Source organism: Lepisma saccharinum, chromosome 30 (genome assembly GCF_977018435.1).
Source record: "Lepisma saccharinum chromosome 30, izLepSacc3.1, whole genome shotgun sequence".
NCBI lineage: Eukaryota > Metazoa > Arthropoda > Insecta > Zygentoma > Lepismatidae > Lepisma > Lepisma saccharinum.
In genome coordinates this window covers 9,328,861-9,348,406 of record NC_139258.1, presented here as the reverse complement: position 1 = coordinate 9,348,406, position 19,546 = coordinate 9,328,861, and the positions used below count along the sequence as shown (strand labels likewise).

Below are 19,546 nucleotides of genomic sequence, written 5' to 3'. Positions count from 1 at the left end.
ACGAACCCGAAACTAAACAGCAATCCACTGTTTGGGTGTTTCAAAGTGAGTCCAAACCAACAAAAGTTGTTTGTTGGAGGAGTGCTGCCAAGCAAATGATTGCTTGTTTCTTTTGTTATACCGGACATGTGGCAAGAATAGCTTTAGAAGATCGAAGAACTGTAAATGCTGAGTGGTATATAACAATTTGTTTGCCAGAGATCATCAATGAATTGCGTAAAACAAACCCAAATCGTCGCATTATTCTTCACCACGACAATGCCAGTTCCCACTCAGCACACCAAACTGTTTATTTTTTGTCCAGTAAAAATGTCGAATTAATGACTCATTGTCCGTACTCCCCTGATTTATCACCTAATGACTTCTTTTTGTTCCCACACATAAAAATAACATGCGTGGTGAGCTATTTGTGTCGCCTGAAGCAGCTGTTGATGCATTCTGAACAGCGGTTTCTGAGGTATCAGCTTCATAGTATAAAAAATGCTTTCAAAATTGGTTTGAGAGTATGCAAAAGTGTATCGATCTTAAGGGTGAATTCTTTGAAAAATAATGAAGCCATTCTCATGAAAAATAATAAAGCCATTCTCACAATTTCACATGTCTTTTTTCATATTGATTGCAGAAACTTTTCCAGCAGCCCTCATATATATAAAATATTTTCATATTTTATTTTTGATCATTTGAACAATGGTGATTAAACTTAATTGTCTTGATGCCAGTTCGGCAGCCAAACACATTAATTGGTCAATTTTGTGTCTTGCCACCAAGCGTTGTTGGGTTCAAATTCCATCCTGGGCGTGAGTGTTCTTTGCGAGTGTCCCTTCATCATATCATCACTCATCCTCATCCTAGCAGTTAGCCAAGAGTGGCAAAATCAAGTCACACACCCTCATCACGATTATGTGAGAGGGGCAGAAAAGAAATGCATTGTAAAGTAACAAAAATATGAATACAAAATCAATTGTCTTGAATAGGAAGTGCAGTTGAACACTTAAAGTTTCATTATTGCATTAGTATTCTAAAGCCCCAAGAAAATTTATTTTAAACTTAACTAGAAAAGTTGGGGAATTTGTTTAGCCAGTACTAGTGTGAATCCTGCTTGATGATGAAGATAAAATGAAGTACAAATGCAATGCCATAGCTGGGACGTGAATTCAGCACCTTCAGTGACAAGCTCATGAAGTTGCTGTGGTTATCCTCCAAAACTGTGTTCTGCATATAATTTAGGCTGTGACCAAATCAGCAAGCACCATCGAAGTTGACAAATCTAGGTGCTGCCTTGCAGTACAGTTGGCACTTGGCCCACTTGCTTGAACATCACTCACCTGGCTTTGAGGCACAGGTCCACACTACGGAAACAGAAGGCAGATACCATTCTTTCATAATTGAGTCGGTCACATGAACAACGCTGTCTCCAACAAAAAATAAGTGCCACAACAACAGAAAAACAGTGATGTTGAATTCTGTTATGTTTTTTCTCATACGGGAAGTTCTATGGTGCAGAAAACTCTTCCCATCAGTTCACAAAACATGTCACTATATTCTAATTAATGTCTCGGTCGGCAAACTGTTCGTTACAATGTTTTTGTATAACCGATTCAATTTTTCTACATACAGGAAAACCTCGTTAATACGAAGTTCAAGGGACCACAAAATGTTAAATTCGAATTAAACGACTTCTACTTATCCAAACTTTTCAAGATGGCGCCTGTGTTTCAGGTGTAAATAAAGTAGAGTATAAATTACCCCCACAACGGATGTTTTATACTTGGTGGTAGCTCAGAAAATAAGCTTTATATGTACTATATAATAATATTATAAATTTTAAAGAAAGTGTAAAAAATGTTACACAAAATGAGAACACGGAGCTTACGCGGACACAAAGTTTCCAAGGAGACTGTAACACCATTTATCCGGCCTAGTTATACAACCGGTTATGCACGGGATGCATGTTGTGGCAAAAAGTCTTTTAAAAAACGGTATTTTCTTTCAATTCTGCAAAGTCGTTGCTCTTCCATGAAATTTTTACAATTTTAGTTCATTTAGTTCATAAGAAAAACATTTGCACGGAGACCTATGGAAAGGAAAATAATCTTGTTTATTGCAAGAAGTGAAACTCTGAAGAATCTTGACAGTAGTCACACTGGCGCGAGCAAGAGACGGGAGATAATCGGACAGAATGAATATTAGATTTTATGTGCAGTCACTAGAACATTGTCCGTTACAGGATTAACTGGTAAGAGAAGATTCTCTTGGGAGAGAACACAACCTTTCCTTGGCAAAAAAAACATCGGGGCTGTAAATTTCGTTCTGGTTCGGCTGTCTAAAACACATCTTAAAAAAAGTCACGTTTTCATTGCTTCAGTTACCTTCATATTCGCCCCCCCTCCCCCTTTGCAGGGATCGGTCGAAACTCTTCCTCAACTTGCATTGTAATCCACTCTGAAAAAGGAAACACGCAACTTGCGATCAGTTTGCACTGAATGTGTATCCTAGGACACATTAAACAGTGCCGCACTTGATAATCACTCTGGGTTGAATTCCACTTTTAAACTGTATATTTAGTCCCGCTTAGCTCATCAGCATAAAATGAACTTAAAACAAGCTTTACGAAACTTGTGTATTTTCAGATTAATCGACAATTTATTGTTGGATTCAGGAGGTCAAACACTCACTCCGCCAAAACTTTTCCTCTCATATTCCTACATTAAGCATTGAGATTTTTTTACAGCAGCATGCTAATGGTTCTGAAGAAAAGTGCCGATTATACGAACTTTATTTATGTGCATCCTGAAGTTGTTTTAACTTTTCTTTCTGGAGATCGAATTTCGTTATCGTCAAATCAAAACAGCTTTGCGAGATTCAAAACAATGACACTTTTTCCTTCGCCCTGGATGAGTCATTGCTGTTATCGGCAAGCAACTTTCCAGATGCTAGACTAAACACTGGCGCCAGCTGCAGTGTAAACACAATGAGACCGGCTGGAAGTTAGAGCAGCAGGTGGCAGAAGGGAAATCCTCAGCATTTTAAAGATAAGGCAATTGTCGAAGACCAAACTTTTATCAGCAGTGTGAAAAAGAAAAGTGATCATTGCATTACGTTTTACCATGCAACAGACAATAGTACGGGCAATATTTCCTATCCAGACAGATGCATTCAAACAAGAAAGAGGGACCTGAATTCTGCAATTATCACATTGCCATGCACACCAGTGACGGATAATGAGCTGTTGTAGGAGAAGGGAGGGGGTCACTTTTCTTTTTCTTATCCTCCAGTTTTTGTTCGTTTTGAAGAAGGTATTAAGAACTAGTTGCTTTATTTTAGATGCCAAACGAAAGGAGCCCGTGTATGCACACGAGCAAGAAAATCGTGGCCGAAACAATTAGCAAATGATCCCCCTGTTTGCTGATAGGAAAAAGGGAGAAGGAACACTTTTTTGGCAAATTTTATGACCGGCACAGTTGGGAAACGGGAGTTGCAACATACGTAAGATTGAAGTCAACTTTTGCGGGAAACCTAGATGACAACGCATTAAGCGGGTTGACGATCTTTAGTTGTCCTATGTGGCTTTGATTATCTGTAACAGTTTCCCTTTTTTTATGAAGTTCTACAGGGCACAAAGAACATGCTTTTAATGAAAGTGGTTACCGGAAGTTGTCGGTTACCAGGCCAAAAGTTGCTCGCTCACGGGAAACTGCTGAATCTCGAGCTCAGAGCTAGACAGATGGGTGAGACTTCCAGGTGCCACGCGTCTTGTATTTTGGAACATTCGTGCGATCTTATCTTGCATTTCTCATCTGCCACTGGTGAATATTTCCAAGGTGGCGCATTCAGCAGGGAAAGAGCTTGACCTCCCATGCACAATGACAAAGAATGTCAATGTCCAGCAGGCATTTCGGGCTGCTTCCCTCGAGTTGTCAGCAGCTCTTAGGACAAGGAAACATGTCAAGGTCAAGTTAAAATAACGTCCAAGTTCTTTCCACATTCGATCTTCTCTTGTCGACTTACGCAGGTGTCTACTTCGAATTAAGCGAAACCAGTTTTGCGGAAGGGTCTTGTAAACAACTTCGTGTTAAAAATTATCCGTACTGAAATACATTATAAATCCTATCTTATCGGCTGGGGAATGGGAAGAACTTCGGATTAAAGGGTACTTCGTATTAACCAATATCGTATTAACGAGGTTTTCCTGTACAATGTTATCTGTAAAATGTTCGGGTAGCACTAAGTTTTAAGTCGTCTATTCAGTAAATATTTGGGATGGGACAGATTAATCGGTACTCTATCGGTATCAGCCGATATAGCCATTTCTGTGTATCAGTAAAGTTACCGATTATTTTACCGATTCGATATATCTATAAATATCTTATAATTTAGTGCAACAATTATGCCATTTTGTTATAATTTTTATGGGTTATGTCCTACATTTTAAAAAATTAAATGTCTAAATATGCAACTTCTTTTTCACTGCAGTCACCTGGAAACAAACATTTATTAATGAGGTAAATGAACTATTCTGGTTCTTCAAGATCATTTGGAATTTTATATCAGATTGGTAGAATATCGGGTGTGGGTAAGTTTGTATCGGTACTTTATCAGTATCAGCCAAAATTTCATATCTGCCCATCCCAAGTAAATGTTGCCTACACAAGGTGAAAGTTACAATATGGCTGCTGAGTTTAGGGCTACTGCGCGAGTTGAAGCATGCATGTACTTGTCATGCCTTCCATCCCAACTATCTCTATGATGCTGATTTGGACGATGACTAGAGGCACGCATGTTTCCTTTTTAACGAAAACACGATATATGAAGTAACACACTGTAATGTTAATTTTTCATGTTTTTGAAAGGTGTGAGGGGCATTTTGTTACCATGTGTTGTCACGAAATGAACTGCAAAATGTGAAATATACTGTACAAAACAAAACTTCAGAGTTCTGAATTATCCTGTGAGTTATGCAAATCATGAAAAATTTATTAATTCTTCTGTAAATATTTGAGAAGCAAAAATTGTCTTTTTGGTACTACTTTACTATACCGGAGACACCTATCAATGATTTATTTCGCAATTTTTTACATTAACGTACTATTCAGCATTGCGGAACATTTCTTTAGGTGAAATAATGAATTTCTAACGAAAACAATGTCTATTTCTTACAATAACGAGTACTTACTGTTGTTCCTTATTTCCCACAAACCTTCCACGGGCAGCCCAAAAATTCATGATAGCCCCACGAACCATCAAGGGGACGAGGTATGCCTACTAGGTTAGGTTAGGTTCCATTAGCACTCCTTTCATTCAATTTAGCATATACGGACAATACGGGAGCGTATTGTGCTCTCGTGCAGAAAGCAAATGGCAGCAGAAGCAATAGCACGTCGGAAATAGATTTTCGTAGAAAACCACATACATTCGCATTAAAATGGATCGAAACTACATTCCCGAACAACAACGCTACAGAAAATGATTTGTGTAAGTACTTTCTCCTGTAAATTTGAAGAAATCCATCTCCGGGATAGTAAAGTGTTAACGTCTTTTTTTCACAGGAATAAACTTAATACTCTGATAACTACATAAATGTGAAATATTAATTTTGTCTAAAGTATAGTTTTTAAATCAAAGTTACCATTTTAACACCGAAATGCTATTTTATATACTGCTTTTGATCCCAAAATATGCCCAGTTTGTGTACCGAAATCTTGTTCTTTTACCATAAATATGTGGCTGCAATGATAGGGAGGATTCCACAGGTGTAACAGAGTTGCAGGCGACAGCAGCTGCCCATTAGAACACAGTCTTAAATTCATTTGTTTATCCTTAGGATATTAAAGTGAGTTGTGCTTGGGTTTGTCAACAGGTGCTGCGGCGACCACAAGCGTATTCTCCACCGTGAGCAGCGTCCTGAGTTCGTGCTCCCTGACGACGAGCGGCCTCGCCTCTTCCACCTTCACCAGCAGTTCTCTGCCCAGCTCCTCCTCCAGCAGCACGGCTCTCGGCTCCTGCTCCTACACAAGCACGGAACCTCCCAAGTCTATGTATCCCTCCGGCTCCCTGGGACTCTCCACCAGCACGCTCGTCTCCTCCATGAAGTACACAGGCGCTGGCACGGGGAGGTCCACAAACAAGAGCTTCGACGACACGCAGAAATCCTTAGATGACCAGCTGAAGGAGTTGGACTCGCAACTCGACTCTCAGTTGCTTAGCAAGGTGGGAAGACTTTTTTATCTGTTGTTCACATCGGGGTTTGTACAAATTACATGAGGTATTCAGGTTCTGGTTTTTAAACTGATTTGGTCTTACTTTTAACTTCTTTTTTCAGTAAGTGCATGCAACCTCAAGTTTTGCCTTCTATTTTGCATGGTTAAGACAAAGTCAAAATTTCCATTATGAAATTATCAGATTCAAAAATGGTACATAAAGTACTTCAGTGTATGATGCTGAAAAGTCTCAAAATTAATTTGGAAACTACATTTAATGTGAAGATGAAAAGATTGTCTCAAATATTGTGCATTGTTACGAGGAGGGATAGGGATGAAAATTTACCTTCTGCTGCCAGGTACTTAAAGGTTTGCATAATCACTTTTTATAGATGCAAAGTAATATACTTTTATTTTATTTTTCTGGTTTCCCAGAACTTTTTCAAGCCAACATACACACAACATACAACCTTAATAGATGAATAATTATTTTTCTTGTATGTACACATTGCTTGCATTGTAGAATTATTTGTGAAACAACCCTTATATTTTGCATCCACTGTCAGGGATATTTAAGTATTTGGTGTTGGGGGTGGGAGGTAAACCCCAGCTTGCCCCTCTTTAATTTACACTGCCTACAACACCAAACATGAACATTATTCGGGATATTTACTAAAGTATAGACAAAGAGTAAATGGAGAGTTACTGCAGATGCCAGTACACCTAAAACAGACCAGTTTGTATTATTCAGTTCCTTGGTGAAGACTTGTGTGTGAATTCTGCAGTTCATAAATAAGACTAGGGCTGAGCCGATCGGTTTCGGTTGAATTTTCATTGCCGATAACAAGGTTTTTGAGTGGCTAGAGTGACCAAGAGAAACAACTCATTTGTCAACAAGTTTTGTCCTCAAAGGTTCATTCACCCTTCCGTTGGGGTCCCTCACAGGAATTCCAAGTACATTTTCGAGAATGTTGCACCCTCCTGGGAAGCAGATGACAAGATCAGAGGCAGAGCTAAAGTGAAAGCACTATGCCAAAACGTGACATTGAAGGCACGTAACTGCCTTGTTGTGGTCTAAGCTATGTGGAAATAAAAGAAACCATTCATTGCCAATTCTTGCTTGCAAATTCATGTGGTAAGAACGTCGACATTTTTAAAACCAGCATTATCATCATGCTAGGCTTATTCTGGAGTTCTTGGAAAAGGGATGAATGTCGTTGTGGAAGAGAGTCTTGTGGGTGACTGCTGGTCGATAACGACACTACAGTGATTTTATTTTATTGCAAATGACAGAATAATGGATAGGGCATATACAGAGCCGGGCCAAATGAGCATTAATAAATACAGTAGTGGCATTAATTCTGGACACTTTTAGTAAAATGTAATTTTTTTTGAAAATCTCGAATGTAGAAACTATATTCTGTATAGAAATATTAAAGAAGTTTAAATGACATCGTTCAGTAACTTTAATAATTGCATTTGAGTGCAGCATTATAGTGTGATTATAATTGTTATCGTTATTTTCAACCAACAGAACGCTTGTGTGCGATTGTTGTATAGTAGGTCGACTTCCCAACTGCAGCAAACAATGAAACTCACACTTAACCCACAGTACAATACAAAAAATGCCAATAATCAGATAACAATGCTGCAGTAAGATGAAATTATTGAAGCTACTGAACAATGTACAACAATGATGCTCCCAGTTGACCTACTATACAACAATCGCACACAAGCGTTCTGTTGGTTGAAAATAACAATAACAATAATAGACTACAATGCTGCACTCAGATGCAATTATTGAAGTTACTGAACGATGTCATTTAAACTTGTTTAATATTTCTATACAGAATACAGTTTTTACATTCGAGATTATAAAAAAATAACATTTTACTAAAAGTGTCCAGAATTAATGCCACTACTGTATATATCTGGATTTGTATATATTTTTACATTGTTTTCCTCCCTCTACAGGTTAATCCAAACGACAAGAATGTTGTTTACGTGAAATCGTGGTTCATGAAATTAATGAGGAACACTTATAACGATCTACAGATTTTTAGGTGTAACTGCAACACTGTCAAAATGCTTGCAAGATTTTAGAAACAACTTCTTCTTTTTGCATCCTCTGGGGGTAGAAAGAAGTTCACATAAACTGTCACATGACATTATAAAGTGCTATAATAGTACATGAGAATAATTTGGGAGTTACTTAATGTCATTGATCGAATATGATGTGATGAGTTTTATGACTCGGTAACTAGCCTTTGTTATTTTAAAGGAATTATACAAGTATCAGCATCAGTTGGAATCGGTCAGGGGCTCAGCCCTAAATATGAGTGTTGTTTTTTGCTGTGGTATAGATGTTGGCTAAGAACTGGAGTGCTGTTCGTGTGTGCGTGTGTGAATTTGTTCATCAAACTGTAGACCACAGATGTTTTTTGTAGTGTTCTTGGGAAGGTTGTGTTTTCATTCCTTTGATTTGAGAATATGCATGTTGCATGGATGTGGTTGCTTGAAGTAGTGTGAAGAATTGAATATTACAAGTATATGTTAATTTTATGCAAAGTTTGAGCTTTTAGACCCGATTATATACATTTGATAAACATAATGCTGTGTTACCATGATCAGTGTGGGTATGTTTCTTAAAATTGTTCTTTGATTCGCAATCAAAGATTGTAAATCAATGACGATTTACAAACAGGCAAAAGTTTAGATTTCTTATTTTAAAATGGTGGATAACAAATTTTGAACATTCTCGTATACTTCCTGTTGAACATGTTTTTAGCATTATTGATGTTTCAAATGAAACATGTTCATACTGTTGTGGTCAGCCTCCGTGTCAGAGTGCTTATCACAGTGTGCTATGATGTCAGGAGTCCCAGGTTCAAATCTTGGATTGGGCGTTCCTTGTGAATGGCCCTTTCATCAATTTCCATCATATTATCACTCATCCTCATCATTGTGATTAGCTAAAAGTGGCAGAAAAGCAACGCTAAATAACAAAAATTGAATCAAATTCAAACTATTGTAAGTTAAGGGAATTAGGTACAATTTTGCATAAGGTGTGCATTAATTTAGTTCTGTCAAAATACTTGCTAGTGTTAGGGAATGAAATTGTATGTTGTGAATTTCTCATCACAATTCATCTGCAAGAAAAGTTGATTATAAGCTATTTCTTATAGTAAATGAAAGCACTAGCCCCTCAGTTTAAAGTTTTCACCAATCAGAGGAATGCTTCATCATTTCTCATAGCAGGCAGTTTTTAATTTTTGTTTCTTTCTTCTCATGTGCTTTGTGCAGTTACATTAACTAGCATTTTCATATTTAATAGCTAAATACATAAAATTCCATACACTTCAGCTCCTGAAGCTTTGTGAAGAAAGCTGTATGCATTGTGCTTGAAGTCTGAATTAAATGTCCAAGAATTACAACATTTACTTATGATTATAAATATATATTAATTGGGATATTTCAGAGAATTGTTCAAAAGATGGTTATTGATTAGAACTGTCAAAAATTTCACTGCAAAATCCTGGAATTGTTGCCTGAATCATTATCATTCTGAGAATTTTCGGCTGTAGGAAATTGAACATCACCCAACAGTGATCAAGGTATTTCTTGTTATTTGTATATTTACATGCTGTAAGCACAATCGAGTGACTTGTGACTTGACTCACCCTGATCCTTGCACTTTTTAACTTTCCTAAAACGCATGCAGTGTGCTGTGCTGTGTGCACTAACCTTAACCATCTCCCAGATCCACTTATCCGCTACGAGACGTGCTTCTTTTTTTTCAGCGGGGTCTTTGCTGTTTTCCAGGATTCTCTAATCCAGGCACTGCGCCGAGAAAAGGAAAGATACCCAAACCACTACTGGCGAGTGTGAGCCAGAAACCTCTCCTCCAGGGGCTGGTGCCCAACAGGTACACGACCGAGACGACCCACTCCGAGGAGATCCTTTTGCTGGAGAAGCAGGGACGCAGCTCGCAGCAGCAGCGGATGCAGGAGACCAGCCTGAACGGAAGCGGCTGCTCCGTCGGTCACAAGCTCCCACCGTGCCCTCGTGCTCCTCAATCTCTCCCGACGCCTCGGCGAACCCGTCGCATTCCCAGCCGGGAGCAGAAGCTGGGTGAGTATGGGAGGTTGAGCGACGGGGAGATCCGGAAACCGAGCGCTGGCGAAATGAAGCAGAAGGAGCGGAGGGATACGTCTCCCATTACAAAATTCGAATCTCGTGGCGGGAAACTCAAACTGTTTCCGACACCGAAGGGAAGAGGATCGCTAAGAGAGGAAAAAGTGGACGATAGATCGTGCAGCATGAAGGAGAGACTGGGAGGAAATAAGTACAAAATTCAACTTTAAATTATTATTACTTTTTACGTAGGAGAGCTTTGTACTAATAGTTAAGGCTGGGTGAATACCATTGTGTCATTGTTTGAGATTATTGGTTCAAATTCTGGAGAGCTGTTGTGATTTCACTGCCATGTGATCGCTCTCAGGTGGGAATTTTTCCAACAAATGTCCCTGCATAAAACGGCTGAGAGGAATGGTGCTGATTACACCATTTCCAATATTGCTAAGATTGAGAATATTTGGGGTCCTGCCTCCCATAGATGTCTTACTGGATCCCCCCCCCCTGAAAGAGGCAAGCAAGGTATTTTTCTTTCGGGGGTGAGGGGGCAAACAAAACATCCCCCCACAAAAGTAGCCATTCAGTTTGAAATTACCATGTTCCTACAAATTCCTGTGACTGAGCCAACCTCATGGCGGAGTGGTTAGGATAGCATGTACAATGCCAGGGGTCCCGGATTTGAATCCCTACCTGAGCATGGTTGTTCTTTGGGAGTCTCTTAATCAATTTCATGTAAATATCACACTTCGTCATCGTCACGATTAACCAAAAGTGGCGGAAATGCAGTGCTATATAACAAATCCTGTGACCGAAATGGAATTCGAATAAGTATTCTCGGTTTACCAGCCAGGTTAAGTCGATGTTGGCTTCCAACGTTTTGAGCGCATACACTGCTCTCATGATCAGGGAATATAGAAAAGGAGACCAGTATGGGGTTAAATATATGACAATTATGTTGTGGAATTTTGATTCTGTCTTCTTATTGGCTCTCTCTGGTTTCTGGTGTTCTCATCGGCTGGTGTCGTGATTTACGGAGGAGTTGGTTCCAGGCGTGAATGAGCTGGAGTCCCACGTCCCCCGTGATATGGCTATGGCTTCTTTTACTCGTCGGTCCCGGTAACTGCCACATTTGGCTATTATTTTGATGTCGGTAAATAAAACCCTGTCCACCTCTGTGATGCTGTGTTCTGCAAGTCCTGACTTTTCAGGTTGGAATAATCTGATGTTCGTTGCATCGTTGTTCAATGGTGCGTCCTGTTTGGCCTATATATGGTGTTCCACTGATGATGAGTGCAATGTATGTGCTCGAAACGGAAGCCAACATACACTTAACCTGGGTGGTAATCTGAGAACACTTGTTCGAATCACGTCGCCAGGAAAGCTACAATTCCTGAAATGAAATTATGTGTACTTTCAGGTTGACATTAATTATCCATTGGGGTGTGGGCATGATCCCTCTGCTGGACGTCCATGCAACCTCCACACTTTCACTGTTCTTGCACGTGACACAACTTTACCTTTCACCACCGTAAGATTTCAAGATGCAATGGACCTTGTAAATAAATTGTGTTAAGATCGGTTCATAATGGTATAAGCTCACCCTGACTGGAAGTACAAGCAAGTGTGACATCTCAGTTTTCTGATAGATAGAATTTGTTGTTTTGCTTAGATACTAGTGTGGCAGACAATGAATGGTCTCTGCATGTTATTATATTTTGGTTGCAGAAGTGTTATTGAAGGCATTATAAATGCTATAAACCCTTAGATGCTGGCCTGGCACTGCAGATATGCCACAAAGTGATGTAATTTTAATATATGAAGATACTGTAGCTCTGGTACTGTTTCAAAGATTCATGTTTGCAAAGTTTGTCACAAGTACCGGGTGGTCCCCATGAACTTCTCTGATTTCTGTTGCTTCCCAAAAGAAAACAAAAGACACGAGGATAATTTTGTCACTTTTATCAGAAAGTACAACTCAAATATTTTCTTGCCGGACGCTGTGGCCGAGTGGTTAGTACATTGCGCTGCGATGCAAGGGGTCCCGGGTTCGAATCCTGCTTGGGCTTGGTTGTTTGTGAATGTCCATTCATCAATTTCATCACTCATCCCCATCTTCGCAAATTAGCCAAGAGGCACAAAACGCGAAGTAAAACAAACTAAATCAATCAATCAATCAATCAAATATTTTCTTGAATAAATTAGTAGGTTTCTATATGTGCTGCTTGGGTGGAACAAACAATATCCAAACGATACTAATTTTAGTCCATGTTCACTCCAGCATATCTGGTGTGATGGTTGCTACTGCTTCAACGCTGCATGCACGTAAGCTGTTCACGTCAAGTACCCTGGTGGAGTACACAATGTCCTTCACATAGCCCCAGAAGAAAACGGGCAAAGGCATTTCTAACCTCTTCTGCTCGCTCTTCAGATACGCGACGACCTCCTCCATGCCGCTTTTGCACACTGCCTGTAGCTAAAAATGTTGCGAACCATCGTCTGATAGACTTTGGATCTGGTGCATCTTTCTGGAACGCTCGTCTAACTTGTCTCTGAACAGTGATTACCAGGGAGCGGAAGTTGATGACCTGAAAAATATAGGTATATGAACTATAGAATGTCCTAAAAATGGGAAAAAATGACGTAAAAAATGCAAAAAATGAACATTAAATTTGTTAGTTTCAGGTTAAAAATTGAACTGAAAAGGAAATTAAACAAAATGTAATCTTGCTTTAAAAAAAAGGCACATGCACATTCAATTAAAATATGCAATGAGGATTTCCAATGGAAACAACAGAATAATTTTAAAACAATTTAATGAAAAGCTCGTAAATTGCAATCCTGCGAGATACGTAGATAGGCCTATGTTCACCTTAGTGAAAAGACTCAAGAATATTACCAAAATGAAAGAAGTGACAAAATATGACGAAACAATCCATCGAATATTGCGAAAAATGACGGGAAAATGCCGAAAATCGGATAAAATGACCTAAAACCTGAAAATTGGCAAAATTACCTTTTATTGGATTCTACACTAAGTGTAATATTGTGTATTTTAAATGGGCATCGTGTCAGAGATGTCAGAAAAAATATGACATTTCATCAACTTCCACTCTCTAGTGATTACAGACTTGCTTTCTGCAAACCATACAACTGCCTGCGCTTTCTCTTGCATTGGCACCATCTTGTAAATAAACTACACCAGCGCTGCCCAGTGATGATTATCCGAATTCAGAAAATTGCTAGTGAAACTTGACTATCTCGTCTCTCCTTTACTTCCTACTGGAATACCATATCTGCAACAGACAAATTTTAAAAGTTAGTTAAAATCAGGGAAGTTCAAGGGGACTGCCCTGTAATTTGATAACGCTCATAATTATAATAAAAATAACCTATGGTGCAACAGCCCCCGTGAGGGCTAGGTCCTGCCTACCAACTGCCGGCCTCACTCCCACCTGCTGAAGTGGCATATCCAACCAGTCACCTGGTCATTGGTGGTCAGCAAGATGAACCCTCAGTCGTTGTTGTAGGTTTCCATGACTGGATTACACTACTCATTTGTAGCTCCCCAATTTCCTCACAATGGTGGGTAACCACCGGTCCCATACGCAGGCCAAGATCGCAGGAGAAAAGTTGTTACGCTTACCCCGGGAGACTCGTACCTGCATGTGTCCCATTGCGGAGCCCAAAGCGTGAAGCCTTAGACCGCAGGGCCACAGTGCAGGACTGATTTCTCTCATAGCAGGGGTCGAAAATGAAGTCAGTTTTTATCCTCATTTTTAATTCATGTTCATTTTCGATAGCGCAACTTGGGGATACATGATGACTTTTTCAGTAAAAACCAAACATATGTTAGCCGGACCCTGTGGCCTAGTGGTTAGCACATCGCGCTGCGATGCCAAGGGTCTTGGGTTCGAATCCCACTCGGCCTTGGTTTTTTGTGTATGTCCATTCAGCAATTTCATCATTTCATCACTCATCCCCATCTTCGCAAATTAGCCAAGAGGCACAAAACGCGAAGTAAAATAAACCAAATCAATCAATCAATCAACTAAACATATGTTGAAGGCTGCTGAAAAAAGCAACATTAAAAAGAGCAATGGATGCAGCAATGGAACAACAACAATGCACACACAAACAGTTGAGAAATGTTCTTAATGTTTTCATCTTCACAAAAACCAAAGTAAAATGAAGCCAGGTTTTACCTTGCAGTAATAATTTGTTTTCATAATTATTATTTTCAAAAGGGGGTGTTTTTTACCTTTAATATTTTTAAACAATAATGAAGAGAAAGTATTTTTGTTGCAAGATTTGCAAATGACGTATACATATATTCTGCTTCTAAACAGTTTAACACAAGATAACGACAACAGATATGACAAACAAGAAAGTGTTGCACTAACATATTTTTTAAGACCGCCAAAATGGATAACTGATAATTGAAAGACAAAAAAGCATGAAACAATGAAATGACAAGAGCTTGAACACTGTATATATTTCAGGCCTATCATGTAACGTTAGCCATAATACAACAGTGAAGTAAAAAAGTAAAGTGCTCCCCTGTGCTTTGCACCATGCTATGAAGGCGTATAGGGGTGTGGGGTTAGGGCACCACATTTTCTTGATCTCGACCGAGCTGAGGGTGATGTGATCAGCACCATGCCCCTGGCTGCCTCTACCCTCCAGAGTTTCCTCCAGGTACCCACTTTATACGATGCTGGGTGGGCACCGGAGCTGCTTGAACAGGTTGAAATAGTCCCTGTTCTCCCCCGCTGGGGATCGAACCCGGGTCTTTTGCATGGTAGTCAGACGCCCTAACAACTGAGCTACCGCGGCTCTTTATACAACAGAGACCATGTAATATATTTTAATGAAATTTAATTTTTAGTAATTTCTATTAAAATGTTGATTTATTACTAGGTTGTAATTAAATTGGTCAGTAAATGCACATTATTTGGACAGTCTTTATATTTATATTGGTGAGTTAAGCCAGTAATTTTACTTTGACTACTTTCCACCCGCGGTGGCTCAGTCGGTAACGCGTCTGAGTACCATGTTAAAGGTCCCGGGTTCGATCCCCGGCCTGTTCAAATCCGGGAACTTTTCTAACGATGGAAGCGGCCCCGGCGCCCACCCAGCGTCGAATAACGTGGGTACCTGCGGGAAACCGTGGGGGGTAAAGGCAGTCAGGGGCATGATGCTGATCACATCACCCCCACTCACGACCGTTACCCCCACACCCCTATACACCTTCATGGCGTGGTGCTATGCACAGGGGAGCACTTTACCTTTTTTTACTTTCCACCCCAATGGTTGTTCTTCGTCAATTTCACCGTTGGTTGGTTGATTTGGTGTTTTAAGTCCACTTTGTGCACAGTAAGGCTAATTGGGACTGGACCTACAGTTTAAAGTGGGATCCGAACCACTTGTACCTCGACCGAGTATCGAACCTGGGACCCCTTGAATACAAGGCAACGACACAACCACTGTGCCATCTGGGAGGCAAGTTCATCATTGGTATTAGCCAAAAGGGGCAGAAAAGCAACGTAAAGTAACCGAATTCAATAAACCCTGAAAGCTGAATATTGTCAGGTGGTGGAGGATTTATTTTTTCAGGGATAATCATGACCTTCTAGTGTGATATATACTGAATAAGAAGAGGTATTGTAATGTTACCACGATTACTGTAACTCTAGTATTCTTAAACTCGAAGGTTTATGGCTGCAGCAACACAAGCCTTCCATCTGTCCCTATCCTTGCAAGATCAATCCAATCTTTTCCATCCTTGCCGATTTCATTTAGGTCCATCTCAACGTTATCCCTCCATCTTTGTCTTGGCCTTCTACAGGTCTCTTACCATCAGGTTTCCCGACAAGAATCCTGTAAACTCTTCCTGTCCCCTCCCATTCATGCCACATGGCCTGTCCACCTAAGTCTTCTTGATTTAATTCAGTGCTCGAAAAATCTTCTTCAGAGGTAGGCGCCAGCTCTGAAAATCAGGCGCCAGGAAACCACCTACTGGCAATTGTGCATACTATAAGAAGGTGAGCCGGCCCTAGTGGCAGAGTGGTTAGCACATCGCGCTACGATGCCAGGGGTCCCAGGTTTGAATCCCGGCCTGAGCATGGATGTTTGTGAGTGTTCATTCATCATATCATCACTCATCCCCATCTTCACAAATAAGTCAAAAGTGGCAAAGAAGAAAGCAAATCAATCAAAAATCAATCAATCTATAAGAAGCTGAGCATCACCGTATTCAAAACATCGCTAAATAATGTGATAGAGCGGGAAATGGGGGACGAAGAGTAAGAAATTGTTATTTATTCTATGAAATGTTCACAACGTTGATAAAAAAAATCATTTGCTAACTTACGCTGTACTGCAATTTTAACTTGGAGTTTTCAGAATTTCGTACGTGCAAACTTGAAAAATGGCAATATTACAGCAAAAGATCAGTTGCCAGGCTGAAATTTTTAGTCGCCCTGGCGACCGGGATTTTTTCGAGCCCTGATTTAATTATTCTAAAAATATCTGGACGGGAATAAAAAACTATGTAGTTCTAAATTACGTAACCTTCTCCACCTACCTGTCTCTTCATCCCTTTTTGGTCCAAATATTATAGTGTTTTGTTTGAGAGCTGTACTTGATGTGAAATTACTTACCGAAAACAGTCCCAGCATTTAAACTGCCACTTTCGAAGTTGAGCGAGCATCTAAGGGTTAATAACTTGAAAGCAATCGTAAGTCAGGCCGTAGGGAATGTACATTCTTGCTTCCAGTCTCTCCAGTGGTTCAAACATTCACCAGTTGGTCCTATGTATGGCTGTCTTCAAACAAGCATAGGTCATCTGATTGACAGGTGATCCTTTTTCCTCCCATATCAAAAAGTAAATGTTGGTTTTGTGATCAAAAGAGAAATACATTCTGATTATCAGCACCCTGTGGGATAGAGCCTTTTCCCTTTTAGGCAGATTTCACACTGAATGAATCCTTTTCTGTATACAGTAAAGCTTCCCCCACTTTTTTTAAAAAATCAGTGGAGCATTAGTGAGAAAATTACAAGTAAGTTGGCTACTACACTAAACGCACAGCCATGAAAATAGGAAGTTGGGCAGAATGGCGCTGGTGCCACATATGGGGAAAAGCAAAGCGAGAGCGGGACAAAAGTTTCTGGTTCCCGTGTGCTGTGTGGCAATGTCAAATGGGCTGCATTGCCTAGTTCGAGCATCAGACTGACCTCTCCCCAGGGCACTTTTGTGTCATCCCTGACCTTTCGAGCAAATACTGTCAGTTTGTATCACATGGGTTACAAAGACCGAGATCTTTCATTCTCTTAAACCTCCGAACACACGGGGTTGTGCTCCGACATGGCAACAGCACAAAATTCTGCCACCCACCTCATTTCATGGGCGTGCGTTTAGTAGAGAATAGTGATCCTGTTGCTATTGCATACATGTTGGAAAGTATGTAATAGTGCTCTAATGTATCAGAAAAACTTTTTAAAAATATATAATTAATGTTTATTATGTTCAAGAATCATTACCAGTAGCTACGGGACATCTGATTTTTTCCAAAGTGCAACAAACAGAGTTCATATAACTAATGTATGAATAAATAAATGACAAGTGGATATATTTTTTTATGAGGAATCAGGCTCGCTACTCTCCCCATGGTGCTGGGGTGCAGACAGTAAAAAATGCAAACCTATTTGGTGCTGCATGCATTGTCATTTTACCTTTTGATCTAAAATTGAAGGAAAAAGCCTATAGTCATTCATTATAGATCTGGAGACGATAATGTATATGTATATAGCTGTGTCAGTGAATTTTTCCTCCCAAGAGGCAAACTAGGGGTGCCATTTGAAGTTGCAGAGCGTAAAGTGCCAATGAGAGAAAATGCTCTTCTTCCAATGAAAGAATAAGAATGGTGTGTAGCATGTTGAACTATGTTCATGGAATTTCGCAAAATTAAAAACTCTTTTAGCAATTGCTGTATTCTTTAATTTCATTTAATGATAATACGTAGCACAACAGCCCATTGAGGGCTCGGGCCTACCTACCGACTGCTGGCCTCACTCACCGGAGGTGGGAGATGATCCAACCAGTTTCTGGGTGACGTGTGGTCAGCACAACGAACCCCCAATCATCGTCATAGGTTTCCATAACTGGGTTACGCTACTCATTCATAGCTCTTCAATTTCCTCACAATGGTCCCATACACAGGCCGAAATCTCAGGAGAAAAGTTGTTATGCTTCCCCCAGGGAACTCGAACCTGCATGCGTCCTGTAGCCGGAGCCCAAAACGTGACACCTTAGACCGCAGGACAGAATGTTTGTAACAGTTGATCAGTTTCACAAATTTTCATGATAATAGCGAACATGCTACACACTGTTCTGATATTATGTGAATGTAGAGCGCTAGTCTATTTTTATACCAAATATTTGTTTTTTTTTGTCATAAATGATAGTAAGTAAACAAGATCTTATGAGTAAGAGGAGTGCTAGCAAGGTCACTCGCTAGTAATAAAGTGAATCTTTTGTTATGGCATATTATGTCAGTTCTTTGTTATCTCTGCAGGTCAAACCAAATGCATATTTATTTGGTGTTACTCGTTTTGAACCATGTATTTCTGTTGCAATAAGGAAATGTAAACATTGGTTCACACATGTGACATTGGTGTTCCAAAGAAGCAGAAGAGCATTTCAATTGCCCCTTACTTGAATTTGGATAATTTTGTAAAATATGTTATTCATACCATTACGCAACTTATTTAAAATAAAGAGTTTTATAAATTGATGAAATAATAAATGTTTCTTGTTTGAAATTCCTGTTCATGTGCTGTGCATTTTACATTCTTTGACTGTGTGCCAAAGAAGAAAAAGGCAAAGAACTTCCAAAGTTAGTTTTAACCTTTAATTGACTTATGATGTATATAACAAGTAGCTGTGCCTTATGCCTGCATCACACAAGGCTACATTGCCTGCTGGATGTTTCCAGTTGGACTAGTGTTGCAGTACTTGCCCACATGCCAGTTTTGCCTCACACTGTACTCATTACCACACTTGTCAGTATACTTTTGTTCCCACAAGGCATTGCACAAAGCAGGCAAGCTAAGAAGATGGAAGAGCCACTAGCGGAAGAATATCGTAGCAGAGTAGCTAATGCTGATGCTGTTTAAAATTAAAAGAAAATCATGGGCTATAAATTGGCTGGAAGGAA

General features: G+C 39.8%; 1 protein-coding gene across 2 annotated transcripts in view; it reads left to right on the top strand.

The window, feature by feature from the left end:
• Window positions 1–19,102, top strand: part of LOC145981965 (uncharacterized) — a 61,422-nt gene extending 42,320 nt beyond the window's left edge. Inside the window, exons 11-13 of one of the 2 annotated variants that reach the window (XM_083115472.1) lie at window positions 5,858–6,207; window positions 9,998–10,542; window positions 18,905–19,102. In XM_083115472.1, the coding sequence (XP_082971598.1) occupies window positions 5,858–6,207; window positions 9,998–10,542; window positions 18,905–18,968 (959 nt within the window). In that variant the 3' untranslated portion in view covers window positions 18,969–19,102. Of the gene's footprint in view, window positions 1–5,857; window positions 6,208–9,997; window positions 10,543–18,904 lie in introns of those variants that run through there. The other variant, XM_083115473.1, reaches the window with a different exon arrangement.
• Window positions 19,103–19,546: the final 444 nt, after the last annotated feature.